This window comes from Macrotis lagotis, chromosome 3 (assembly GCF_037893015.1).
Source record: "Macrotis lagotis isolate mMagLag1 chromosome 3, bilby.v1.9.chrom.fasta, whole genome shotgun sequence".
In the NCBI taxonomy this organism is placed as follows: domain Eukaryota; kingdom Metazoa; phylum Chordata; class Mammalia; order Peramelemorphia; family Peramelidae; genus Macrotis; species Macrotis lagotis.
In genome coordinates, this window is record NC_133660.1 from 161,338,519 (window position 1) to 161,350,676 (window position 12,158).

Below are 12,158 nucleotides of genomic sequence, written 5' to 3' on the forward strand. Positions count from 1 at the left end.
ATTCAAAATATACCAGCTAAACTTTGGATACTGTCTTTGAGAACCACTTACCTACCTCACAGACATGTGGAGAGGTTCAAATGTGATAATGTAAGTGAAACATTTGTTAAGTGACAGATTATATATGGCAGTGATCTCCAAAAATGGGATCTGTAGTCTGACCCCAAAGGGCTCAACTAATTAAAGAGGGGAAAAGGGAATGCATTTATTTCTGTAACAGCTGGACATGGAACTCATCTCCAGCTCCTATCCTTCTTCACCTTGTATCTCTGCTGTATAATGTCCTAACCTTCCCACTTCCAAGCTTTATTTCATCATTCAGGGCAGTTATAACCTAAATGTACCTGTACCACTGGGAAAGACCCCTCTGGAAAATTTCTCTTGTTACCCTTAAGCAGGATTACACCCTGTCTTCGGATCATCTCTGGCTGAGATAAGTACTTCTCAAAAGGCAGGTTGTAAATTCTATGGCAATGATTGGTTAAAAAGTCTCACTTTGCCCCTTTTGGGACAATCACGGATGTTGTTATCTTGATCATGGATCTCATTATATAATATTTTCTCCCATCCTTCTTTACTTCCTTCCACTACATCTTTGACATCCCCTTCTTCCTCTCTACATACATAGCAACTCCTGGTAAAAGCCTCATCATCTATAGACTTGATTACTCAAAAAGTCTCTTTCCCTTTCTTAGCTACTATCCACACAGCAGTCAAAATGAACTTTCTAAACATAAATCTGATAATGTTAAACCCTAATCAATAAATTTCAGTGGTTCCCTATTAACTCAAAGGTCAAATTTTTTTCATCTTCATCTTACCCTTTAAAAATTTATACTTTTATAATTTTTATAAGTTTTATAATTTGTATAATTAGTACAAAAGGGCATTAGTATAAAAGTAACTATAACTACACTTATAGGATGGGATGTGTTCAAATAGGGGTTTGTGATTGAAAATGTTTGAAGAATACTGATAGAAGGCATTAAATGAACTTCAAGAAATAAAATGCTATGTCCTTTGAGACTGAAGGTGGTGTGAAAATAGTCATCACTTACAATTCAGATGAAGCTGCTGAAGCTGTTCCCTGTGTCCCTTTTCCTATCAAATCCTTCTTTTTACCCTTCTTTCTTCCCCTGTAGTAGGAACGCTCTCGCATTGGAAGCCATCGTTCTGGATCTGGGGTAACTTTAGGATCATAATTTTTGGGTAGTTTTCCTAATTAAAAAAAAATAATCAGAGTTTATATAGACATGATTTTTTTTCCTAAATAAAATAAGCCAAAACTGAAAAAACAAAAATCAAGCTGTAAGTCAGGGATGGGGAACTTCTTTCTGTCAAGGATCTTTTTGGATATTTATAACATCATTAATTTCATTTTATGTAAATTATTTAGGAAAGAAGGCAAAGAAGGAGTCCTACCAAATTCCTTTTATAACATAAATATGGTGCTGATACCTAAACCAGGGAGAATAAAAACAGATAAAGAAAATTATATACCAATTTCCCTATCAGCCCCTATCAAAAATGACAATTGCTGGAGTTAATGGAAGAATATAGGCACATTAATGAAGTATTAGTGGAGTACTAAAGTGGTCCAATCATTTTGGAGAACAATCTACAACTATGCTCAAAGGTCTATATGGTGCATAGTCTTTGATCCATCAAATACCATTATTAGGTCTTCACCTTAATACAAAGATCCAGAAGCATATATCTTATAAACATATCTTATGAAATGATTTATATATTTTTTTTATGTACAACCTGGATTAAATTCTATGACTGATCTTTATTTTAAAAAAATTTGGGGATATTTTCTAATTAAAATAAAACCTGGTTAAATAAGTCAAAATTCAGTGAGAGTTTTCTCTTAAGAGATAAGATTTCTGATTCTCCATGTAACTCATGATATATATACACATATAAGGAAATTAGTGCAACCAAAATTTTAAATACATATGACAATAATACAAAGATCTTTTTGCAATCTGTACTTACTATGGGGAAAAGGAGTCCTTGCCTTATATGCTAGCATATCTGGAACTAATTTCAAAGTCAGTTAAACCAGAATACAACCTTCACCTATGATCTGAAGAATACTCATTTCTACACAAAAAATAAGAACCCTTATTTCTACAAAAAAAAAAGACTATTATATAAATATAGAGCAAATCTGATGTAAAAAATATAGTGGAAAAATTGTCAGTAATGTGAATAACACAATTCTAGCTATAAGGAACTAAAAGGATAAAAGAATATTTCTTCCAGAAGATTTCATTAAAAGATAGAAAGAAAATTTGGTTTTATCCAATAGTAATTATTGGAATATACAAAACAAATTTACCTTTCTTTTTTTTCTTCTTTTTCTTTATATCTCCTTGCCTAAAAAAGCAATGAAAACATCAAATATTATTGGAGCAACTACTGATTGCAAGATACTGATGAACATAAACAATGGAGCTTCCTGTCTAACACTTAAAATCTAACAAAGAAAATAAGAAATATACAAAACTATCACTATTTACAAGCATGATTTAGGACTAGAGAACAGAATAAATGACCACCCTTAATTTACCTATTAAAGAAACCAAGATTCTTAGATGTTAAACAACAGGTTTAAGATCAGGATCCGAATTTGAACCAAAGTTCTATGATTCCAAACCCATAGCTTTTTCCTACTATGTAATATGATATTCTACGCCTCACAAGAATGCAGAACTTTTACTATCGTCTTTTCTGGGGGGCCAAGCAAAGTTAAATATATATATTTCAAAAACAACCTGAACAGTTAAATAGATAACAAAAAAGAGTAACTATTTCAGGTCTAAACATCCATGATCAAAAACTGTTTTTGTTTTTTAATAAACAGGTGGATTATAATTATTAGAGATGAAATGAACCTAAAAGGTTATATAGCCCTTATAGTTGGCAAGAAGAAATAGACTCAAAGGAATTAAGTGACTTGTCTAAAGTCACATAGTTAGTTATTGCTAGAGAAGGAACTACAAACCAGAACTCTTAACCTTCAACTAAAGGTGCCTTCTACTATATCAAGGTTATTTTCTGCCAGTTGTTAAATTTTATCAGCTTCATTAATCTCCCTAAAACTTTTAACCAGTGATACCAGAAAATATAAGAAACAACCTGTTTCCTGCTTTGACTTGGACTTAGGTCTTTCATTTCGAAATTGAGCATGAAGACAAAATATTCTAGGATCACAGATTTAGAGATAAAAGAAATCTCAAAAATCATTTCAGTCAAATCTCTCATTTTACAGGTAAGAAAACTGAGGCCCAGGAAGCTCAAACAGTAAAATGTAAATCAGAAATCCCAGTCAGGCTCTGATACCCAATCTAAAACTTTCTTTACGTTTTACCAGGCTGCTTCTGTCCCTACACATGCCTAATGAAACATTTATACTATAAAATATACCAAAAACTTAAAAGTATTATACATACAACAGGTTTTTAAAATGGGATAGTGAAATGGGAGGGGGAAGCAAGGTATCAGAAAGTGAATTAATAAAAAAGTATTCTCTAATTCACCCAAATTTAATCAAAGAAATATAATATTAAAAAAAGAAACTAAAAAGGAAGCATATGGGAAAACTAACAAAATGTGACTTGAACTTAACTAATGATATTTTAGAGATCTTGATTAGGTTGGAAAATTGTAGTCCCTCTGACAATTAAAGAAAAAATAAAGGATAAAATTACAAAGGAAAAATCAGCCACTAAATGATTGCACTTTTCAAATTGCAAAGTAAAACAATTTAACATTTCAAGGAAAACTGAAGGAATAAAAAAATTTCCAAATGATCTTTAAACTGCATGCTTTTTATAGTGTTATTTGCTGGTGTTTTTCCAAAAGGTCTTTAGTAGGATTAACAATGAAAAATCATTACCCTTGTTCTTTCATTGGGTTATCTCCAACAAGCTTCCCGCCTTTCTTCCGAATGTATGTAGCACCATGGGAATTTTCAAGTGCGTCTACATCTACTTTTAGGGACATACTATCTGACGAGGGCAAGTATTTACTAAGACTGTGACAGAATAAAAGTTCAGGAAAACAAAATGAACACATACACTGATAGTACATGATAGTCTCATTTTTCCACAACAGTAAATACAGCCTTTAAATCCCAGATAGAATAAAAACAAAGAATGCATTGATATTTGCAAGCTAAATTAACATATAATATTTATGCACCATATATCTTGATAAAATATTATAGAAGAAGGGTTGCATCCTTCCCTTAGATCAGTGGTATATCAGAATCCCAATGGCATGGCTTAATGAACACATAATTCTAAAATATTCACCAATCTTAAACACAGATTGGAAGTGATGGATCTTATCAGATGTGTGAATTCAAATCTGTCCAAGAAAAAAAAAGGATACACTTTTGCCTTCTCAGGATCTACCAGTGAATAAGCAGAGATAAGCTGTGCCAAAGTGTGAACATCTTTTGGATTTTGCCTGAGAGAAAATTGAAAAAGTTAAAAACAAAAATCCCAAACATGAATTAATCAACAAGCATTTATTAAGAGCCTAATGCATTCAATGATGAAGTCAAAAAAAAAAAAAAATACAAAGAAAAGCAAAAAAAATCCCACCCCAGCAAAAAAGTCCATGGATATAATATAATGGTAAAGCAATTAAGATGTCCACCCATGCACCCATAAAAGTTTACTTCCATAGCTGCTCCAGGTCACTAATTGCATCCTTCTTCCTCCCATATTTGAGTTTGAAGTTGGCAGCTTCTCTTATCAAGGACAAATGAACAGAAGACTTTGGCTGCAGGTTCATTAAAAAAAGAAAAATTTTAGGCAAAGTATTTAACAAGTGTCACTAAAGTGAAAACTATTTAGACCACATAAGTTTGTTTCTTCATTAATTCCTCTATCTAAGCTTCTATTTATTACCTGTTATTTGAAGAATACTTGAAAGGGGGGTGGGGATGGGGGAAATAAAACGATAAGCTGACCAAGAGCCAACTTAAAATACTAGCCAACTCTACAATGTTCATTTTTAAAATATTGTTTGAAATGGGGTCTATTTTTCCCTAGAAATAGTTACCAAAAAGATCAGATTCCTAGAATAACCCCATCCACTGCACACAAAAATTAAAGCCATTTTTGTAGTTTAACTGTTTACTAACAAAGCTGAAGAAACTAACTACTTCTATTTTACATTATAAACTCATTTCAATTCTATTACAGAGACTCTTCTTCCAACTCTCTTCTACCTGTCTTCCTGGACTTCAGAACATACTAAGCATTTATTAAACACCTGATGTATGTCAAAGTTTAACAAATATGATTCTTTCTCACATAATCTTGAGAAGTGGTTGCTATGGTTAGCTGAGAACACTGAAAGAAACAGAGGTCAAGTGGAGGGTGAGTGTATGAGACCAGATTTGGGTCACCTAGCTGCCTCTGAAGGGAAAGAAGCCACCCCCCAAAAAAAAGTCAGCAATGGTAGGAGCACACAGATCCCCAGTGGAAGGGAAATGCTCCACTCCTAAATAACACATGGTTTTTAAAAGTTTATAAATTGAGGACAGCTGGTATTAGAATCTGTTATTGAACATTTTTTAGAGAACATGCTCCCCATTTATTGCATTATTACCCAGTATGTATCTCTCTGAACCCTTCAATGAAGTCTAATCTGATGCCTCTTTTAGGGGGAAAGCTTATAAAGGTTTCAAAGTACAGATACCAAACTAGTTGAACATAAAAAAATCTACCCAGAAGACTAGCCAAAAGGTTACCATAAGGAAGCTGGCAGATCTTTTGGTGCAGTGAATCAGTAACCACATCATCCATTAAATGGACAAGGACTTAGGTGGAAAAGACGACTGTGGACTCATGACTAATCCAAAACTGGCAAAAAGTTTCCCCTAATAACTTCTTGGACTGAAATCATGATGTAATATCAAGATTTGTCCTTCTCAGGACTAATTACACTTGAAGGACAAAGCTGCAAATGCTGCAGTCTTCTCCTGATTCTTAAGAATTTAGTATGCAAATGGTACAAGAAACCCGAAAAAAAAAAAACAAATTCTCTGCAATGTTTTTACTGACAGTTCTTCAGCATGGTACCATACTAGTAGTGTCTCCATGTATCTATCTTGAATAGATAGGTCCTCCTGGTTAGGAATGTTTACCAACAAGGATCTGCAGCTTTTAGACCATTAAGGTCTTGTCTGAGGTCACAATAATGTCCCTGTCAGAGGAGGGTTTTGGACTAGAAAAGGTCTACTTGACTCCAAGACCAACTATCTATTCACTATGTCACACTGTCTCTCATGCTTTTCAAATTACTATTGCGGGGCAGCTAGGTAGGTGCAGTGGATAGAGCACCAGCTCTGGAGTCAGGAGTACCTGAGTTCAAATCCAGTCTCAGACACTTAATAATTATCTAGCTGTGCGGCCCTTGGGAAAGCCACTTAATCCCTTTGTCTTGCCAAAATAAAAAAAGAAATCAAATGACTACTGGGGTTATTTTGGTTCATGTAATGTGATAACTGTCAAAGAGAGAAATTTCCATAACTTTATCTGATTTCATTTTAGGGCTTTTGTTTTCACAATTGACTTGAATTTAAAAACTAAAATGGAAGATAACAAAATATCTAAATATGCAGTCAGCAAACAAATTCAAAGGTCAGTCTTCAGAGTCTGAACATACTTTTAGATGGTAGTATTACGTATAAGTAAATTGTCATAAAAAGGTTATTTTTTTAATCTTCTTGAATAATGCTAGTTCTTGGGGGAGGAGAGGACTTTACTTGTACATAAGAGAAGTTCAAATAAAGTTTAAAAAGAGAAAGGCTCACAAATCTAGAGTTGTCAAGGACCATCTACTCAATCCTTTAAATAATACAATTTAAACTTTTTAATTAATGTAGTCCAAAATATTCCCAATTAAATTTACTTACCTGGTGATTTTGGTACCACTGGATAGCTTGCGTAAAGACCTCAATGGCACTATCAATATCTTCTTCATGACTGTACATTGTTACTAATGCAGATACCTATACACAAATTTTTAAATGAACACTATACAGTAAAACCCATCGTGAATTTTCTATCTTTTTCTAAAGTCAGAAATATTATGGAGGTGATAGTCAATATATTCTGGCTTCCTTGTCAATAACTGTTATCATGTGTATTATAAAGCTATTATTGGGACCAACTAAAGCATTCTCTTCCCAAAAGAAAGAACTGTGAGGAATGAAAAAGACTTTAAACATTTATCATTCATTCTTCTAAGGAACATAAGAAAAGTATAACTTTTTCAGTTGAATAGTTATTTAAAATTAACATTTACTAGCAAAAGGCAAATCACTTAACCTCTTTGGGCATCAATTTTTTTATTTGAAAAATTTGGGTCACACTGATAATGTCCTCTTAATGAAGCTGTGAAGTTTTGTTGAGTCACTGTCATACTTCCGTGGTAGAAGAGTTGAAAGTTTTGACCATAAGCCCTCCAATAACTGCCACCCAAGGACCAGTCTCACAGGAAATAAATTATTTTAGCTACAACTCATGAAGACTGTCTACTCAGGAATAGATGATCTTTATTTGAATGGACCCTTCTTGCATTACAGCTGTTCCATGGTTTACTGTAGGTCAATTCCAGAGAATCCCTGATTCCAGGGAATCCAAGTCTTCTTGGAGACATGTGTCCAGTGTGCTAATAATTTCATTCCAAGGTACAAGAACTGAATCTTTTAACTGGCTTTATAAAGCATAAAAGCAGGCTCATATTAGATTTCATGACAAATTTCAATTGAGAAAAATAACTCCCAAAGGGTGTTTGGAAAAGTCATTTGATTTTCAAGAATTTCTGAATGGGTTGAAATTTAGAATTTTTTTGGAGTCCCCATTGTTACTTTGTAGAAATTCATTTAATTTCTATCCTAAACAAATGAAATCTCCACAAAATCTATTTCAGTGCAAATAAATAATACAGCCTATTTCTGTTACTAAATAAGATCAAACAAAAAAAATTCCCTTTTGTTCCCAAATAAAAGTTATAAATTTGATGATTAAAATAGGGAACCAAGTTGCAAAAATAAAATTTCCGATTTACAAAATACTACAGTAATTTAAGGAAAACCCCTCAAGACCTACCTACAGTAGCACTGTCACAAATGTATGTTTAAATTTTAAAATAAGGATTCCAATGAAACTAGTATGAGTAATTAGCAAATCAAAACAGTTAAATCAACTATGATTAAATTGTTCCAGTTATAAAGAAATACAATTAGATACATGGTTTTATAACTGAGGAAAAATATAGAATTGGGACTTCAAGACCATTTTACTTTTATTTTCAGAATTCTGACATTACTGCAAAGGACCATAGGCTACTGAGAGAGTGTGAGGAATTTTCTTTTGCATAGGAAGCTTTGAGGCAATTAAAAAAAATCTGTTCAACTTGCAGATTGACTTAATTATCAATTATCCATCAATTACCTGTCAAAGCAACATTAATGCACTGTGGGTGAAGTTGTGAAGTGGTACAACCATTCTGAAAAGTAATTTAAAATTATGCAAATAAAGTGACAAAAATGACTGTACCCTCTGACTCAAGATTCCATCACTTCTACACATATATTTCAATGAGGTCAACAACAAAAAGAAAGGCTCTCTATAAATTAAAATAATTAATGGAAAACTGTTTGTGATAGCAGACCACTAGAACAAGGTAGATATCTCCTGACTGGGAGATGGCTAAACACATTGTGGTACAAGAAGCAATGAACCCATGACAACTAAAGAAGCATGGCTATCATGTCTCCAATTTACCTTGTTAAAAATGTTGTAGATAAACTGCTGATACTAATAATAATCAAATAGTTAACAATAATGCCTTGTGAAAACATGGGCAATGGTATTCTAATGAAGTTATAGCCTCTCAACTAACTAGATTCTTAAATAAATTTAATTTAAATAAATTTACTACCTAATGTTTTTTAAAGGGTTTTTTTTTTGCAAGGCAATGGGGTTAAGTGTACCTAATGTTTTTGAAAAATAATTTCAATTTTTAAAAATTCTGAAAAATTTTCTGTTCAAAATTTAGTACATTAGGGCATAAATTATATGAGAAAAGTTTTTGTTATTTCAAGACAAATTTAATTCAAAATACAAGAAAATTTTAATACTTTTTGGATTTGATGTATTTGGTGTTTGTCTAATTTTGTTTGCTCAATGATTTTACTTATCTTAAGAAATCTTCAAACAGTATGAGGGCTGTTGACCTACTGAAAACACTTATCAATTTGTAGCAGTAAAAGTGTTGGTCTTTTGTTTTTGAAGCTTGTTTTTAAACATAAACATTCCCTTTTATTTGAAAAAGGGCAAAGCATGGAAAGGCTTATATGAAATGATAAAAAGAACAGAGACAGAAAAAAACATATATGATGATCAGATCAACATAAATAGGAAAAAAATCACAAAGCTACTAAAATGAAAGGCTGCAAAATATAAAGAACAAGTTTGACTCCAAGATAAAATATAAGATTCCTTGCCCCAAATCCCTTCACTGAGGAGCAAGGTGGGTGGGAATCTGTGAATGACACATAATGTTCAATTTCTCTCTCCAGATTTCATATAGTTTGATTTTACTGAATTGTTTTCTTCTTTATCTCTCTCTTTTAAAACAATAACAATACTTTGTTATAAGGAATGTCTCCGGAGGGAAGAGGAAGAATAATATAATCAGAAACATTGGTGATAAAAAATACTTCTTAGAATATATTAGCTACCAAAAACTATTCCTATATCCCCACTTGGTTGCTGAACCTGACTAATTTTCTTAAGTCTTCTCAATCTACTAAAACTGTATCTCCCTCTCCTAATAACTTTATTACCTCCTTCACTTGATTTTTTAAAAAGATTTTCAGAAGATAAGAAACTATTTTGCTATACTTACCTCAAATAATTTGGCTCTAACACTTAATATAAGTCTGTGATCTGGCTCTCTTACACAAGAAATTTTTAAAAACAAGCTGAATTTACAGTGCTCTGATTAATTCTTCAGCAATATAAATTTAAAAAGTGACAGCTACCAATAAGCTCCTAATTTATGCTGTATGAATTATACATAGGTATACAATATAATATAATTTAACATAAATTAAAGGTATAACTCACCATGCCTGGTTTATGCTTTAACTCTCCTATACTTCTCAAGATTAGACATGCTTTGGTAATGTTACCTGCAGGATAAAATATTAGAATTATTTTATAAAAAACTATGCCATACAAATTTTACTATACCATTTCTTTTCCCTTCTCCCATTCCTAAAATCAACAACAAAATGAAAGTCAATGATTTATATTAACTTAATAGTTAGTCTCCTCCAAAAAGTTACAAAAGATAATGCTATTTTCCCTTCCTCTGACAATTTTTTATTTCAAGTGTGCAAATACCGGATTATTTGTTCAAAGGGCAAAAACTCCTTAGTGAAGAAGGAACTGTCCTCAGAGGCAGGACCTGATTCAATCCAGCCTCTAATAAAAAATGGCTATGACCCTGGGAGCATGAGGAGTACTATAAAAAGTTTTCCTGGGGTGGCTAGGTGGCACAGTGGATAGAGCACTGGCCCTGGAGTCAGGAGTATCTGAGTTCAAATCCGACCTCAGACACTTAATAATTACCTAGCTGTGTGGCTTGGGCAAGCCACTTAACCCCATTTACCTTGCAAAAAAACAAACAAAAAAAAGTTTTCCTGAAAAATTAACCTACTATTTCCTTTTCTTTTCTAATCTTTTTCTAATCTTTTATAAAACATATAACCAGAAGATGAGTCTGCTAAAACTCTCTTCTAATCAGACCACAGGAGGACTTAAGACATTGTGTTCACATTTTACAAAGGAGATAAACAAGCTACATATTGTCCAAGAGGAAAGGACAGGAGTTCATGCCATACCAGGATCAACTACAAGAAATGGGGCTGCCTAGTTCACAGATGAGAAAACTTAGGGAAAGAAATTAAGAGCAGCACTTTGACATCTAAGTAGAAGATGGCCTAGAATGGGGGGAAAAAAAAAAACTTAAGGCAAGCAGACTGGCCAGCAGACCCTCATAATAGTCCAAGCAGGAGAAGATGAGAACCTGTATCAGACAGTGTCAGTGTTAGAGGAAAATGGCAGTATATGCAAGAGACCTTGCAAAGGTAAATCAAAAGCCTTCACAACAGATTGGCTGGGAGAGGGAGTGGAAAAATCAAGGATGACACCTAGGTTGGAGTGCCCTTGACAGTAACAGATATTGAAAAGAGGAGAGGATATGGGGGAAGAGAATGAATTCAGTTTTGGACATTTTGAATTTAAGCAGCCATCAGAATATCCAATTTAAGATATCAAACAGGTAGCTTGAGATGAAAGACTGAAGGTTAGCACAAAAAGAGAGTCACCAGCACAGAAACAGATGATGACCAAATCACATGGGAGCTAATGAGTGGGCATAAACTGGATGAAGATCTAGCACAGGAGGCTGAGTCAGATAGAGACCATAGAGAACCAAGAGAGTTTAGAGGGTTCCAAAAGCCTAGAGGGAAAAGAGTATTGAGAAAAGTGTGATAAATAGCTTCAAAGGATAGAGAGAGGTCAAGAAGGATGAGGACTAAGAAACTGCAACTGAATTTGGCAATTCAGAGATCACTGGTAACTTTGGAATAAACAGTTTTGATTGAATGCTAAGGTGAGAAATCCAAGTTGAGAGCTAAGAGTGGGAGGAAAGGAAGCACAAAAATCTACTTTTTGCTGGCTTTCTCAAGGATTTTAGCTACAAAAGGGAGGAAATATAAGATGATAGCTCAGATGGATGAATCTGAGGATGGAGAAGATATAGTCATGTTTATAAGCTGTAGGAAAGCAGTCAGTAGACCAAGAAAGACTAAAGATGTGTGAGAAAGTCAGGATGAGAAAGGGAGAAGTCTGCTAGAGATGTACAGAAAGGGACAGCATCACATTTGCATGCAGAGAATTTGCCTTGGGCAAGGAGAACTATGTTATTATGTGAAACAGCTGTTAAAGAGTCTACATGTGCTAACAAACTCAGAAAGGAAGTTTCCTTCCCTAAATATTGTCAAAGCACTGAGTGACTCAAATCATATTTTAAATATATGAACAAAACATCTA

At 33.4% G+C, this 12,158-nt stretch overlaps 1 protein-coding gene across 1 annotated transcript in view; it reads right to left on the bottom strand.

Moving 5' to 3' along the window:
• Positions 1–12,158, bottom strand: part of SRP72 (signal recognition particle 72) — a 35,331-nt gene that overhangs the window by 1,509 nt on the left and 21,664 nt on the right. Inside the window, exons 12-18 of the mRNA XM_074229368.1 lie at positions 10,167–10,231; positions 6,944–7,039; positions 4,697–4,800; positions 4,405–4,482; positions 3,908–4,045; positions 2,348–2,385; positions 1,059–1,218 (exon numbers count right to left, since the gene is read on the bottom strand). Coding sequence (XP_074085469.1) covers positions 1,059–1,218; positions 2,348–2,385; positions 3,908–4,045; positions 4,405–4,482; positions 4,697–4,800; positions 6,944–7,039; positions 10,167–10,231 — 679 coding nt within the window. The remainder of the gene's footprint in view (positions 1–1,058; positions 1,219–2,347; positions 2,386–3,907; positions 4,046–4,404; positions 4,483–4,696; positions 4,801–6,943; positions 7,040–10,166; positions 10,232–12,158) is intronic.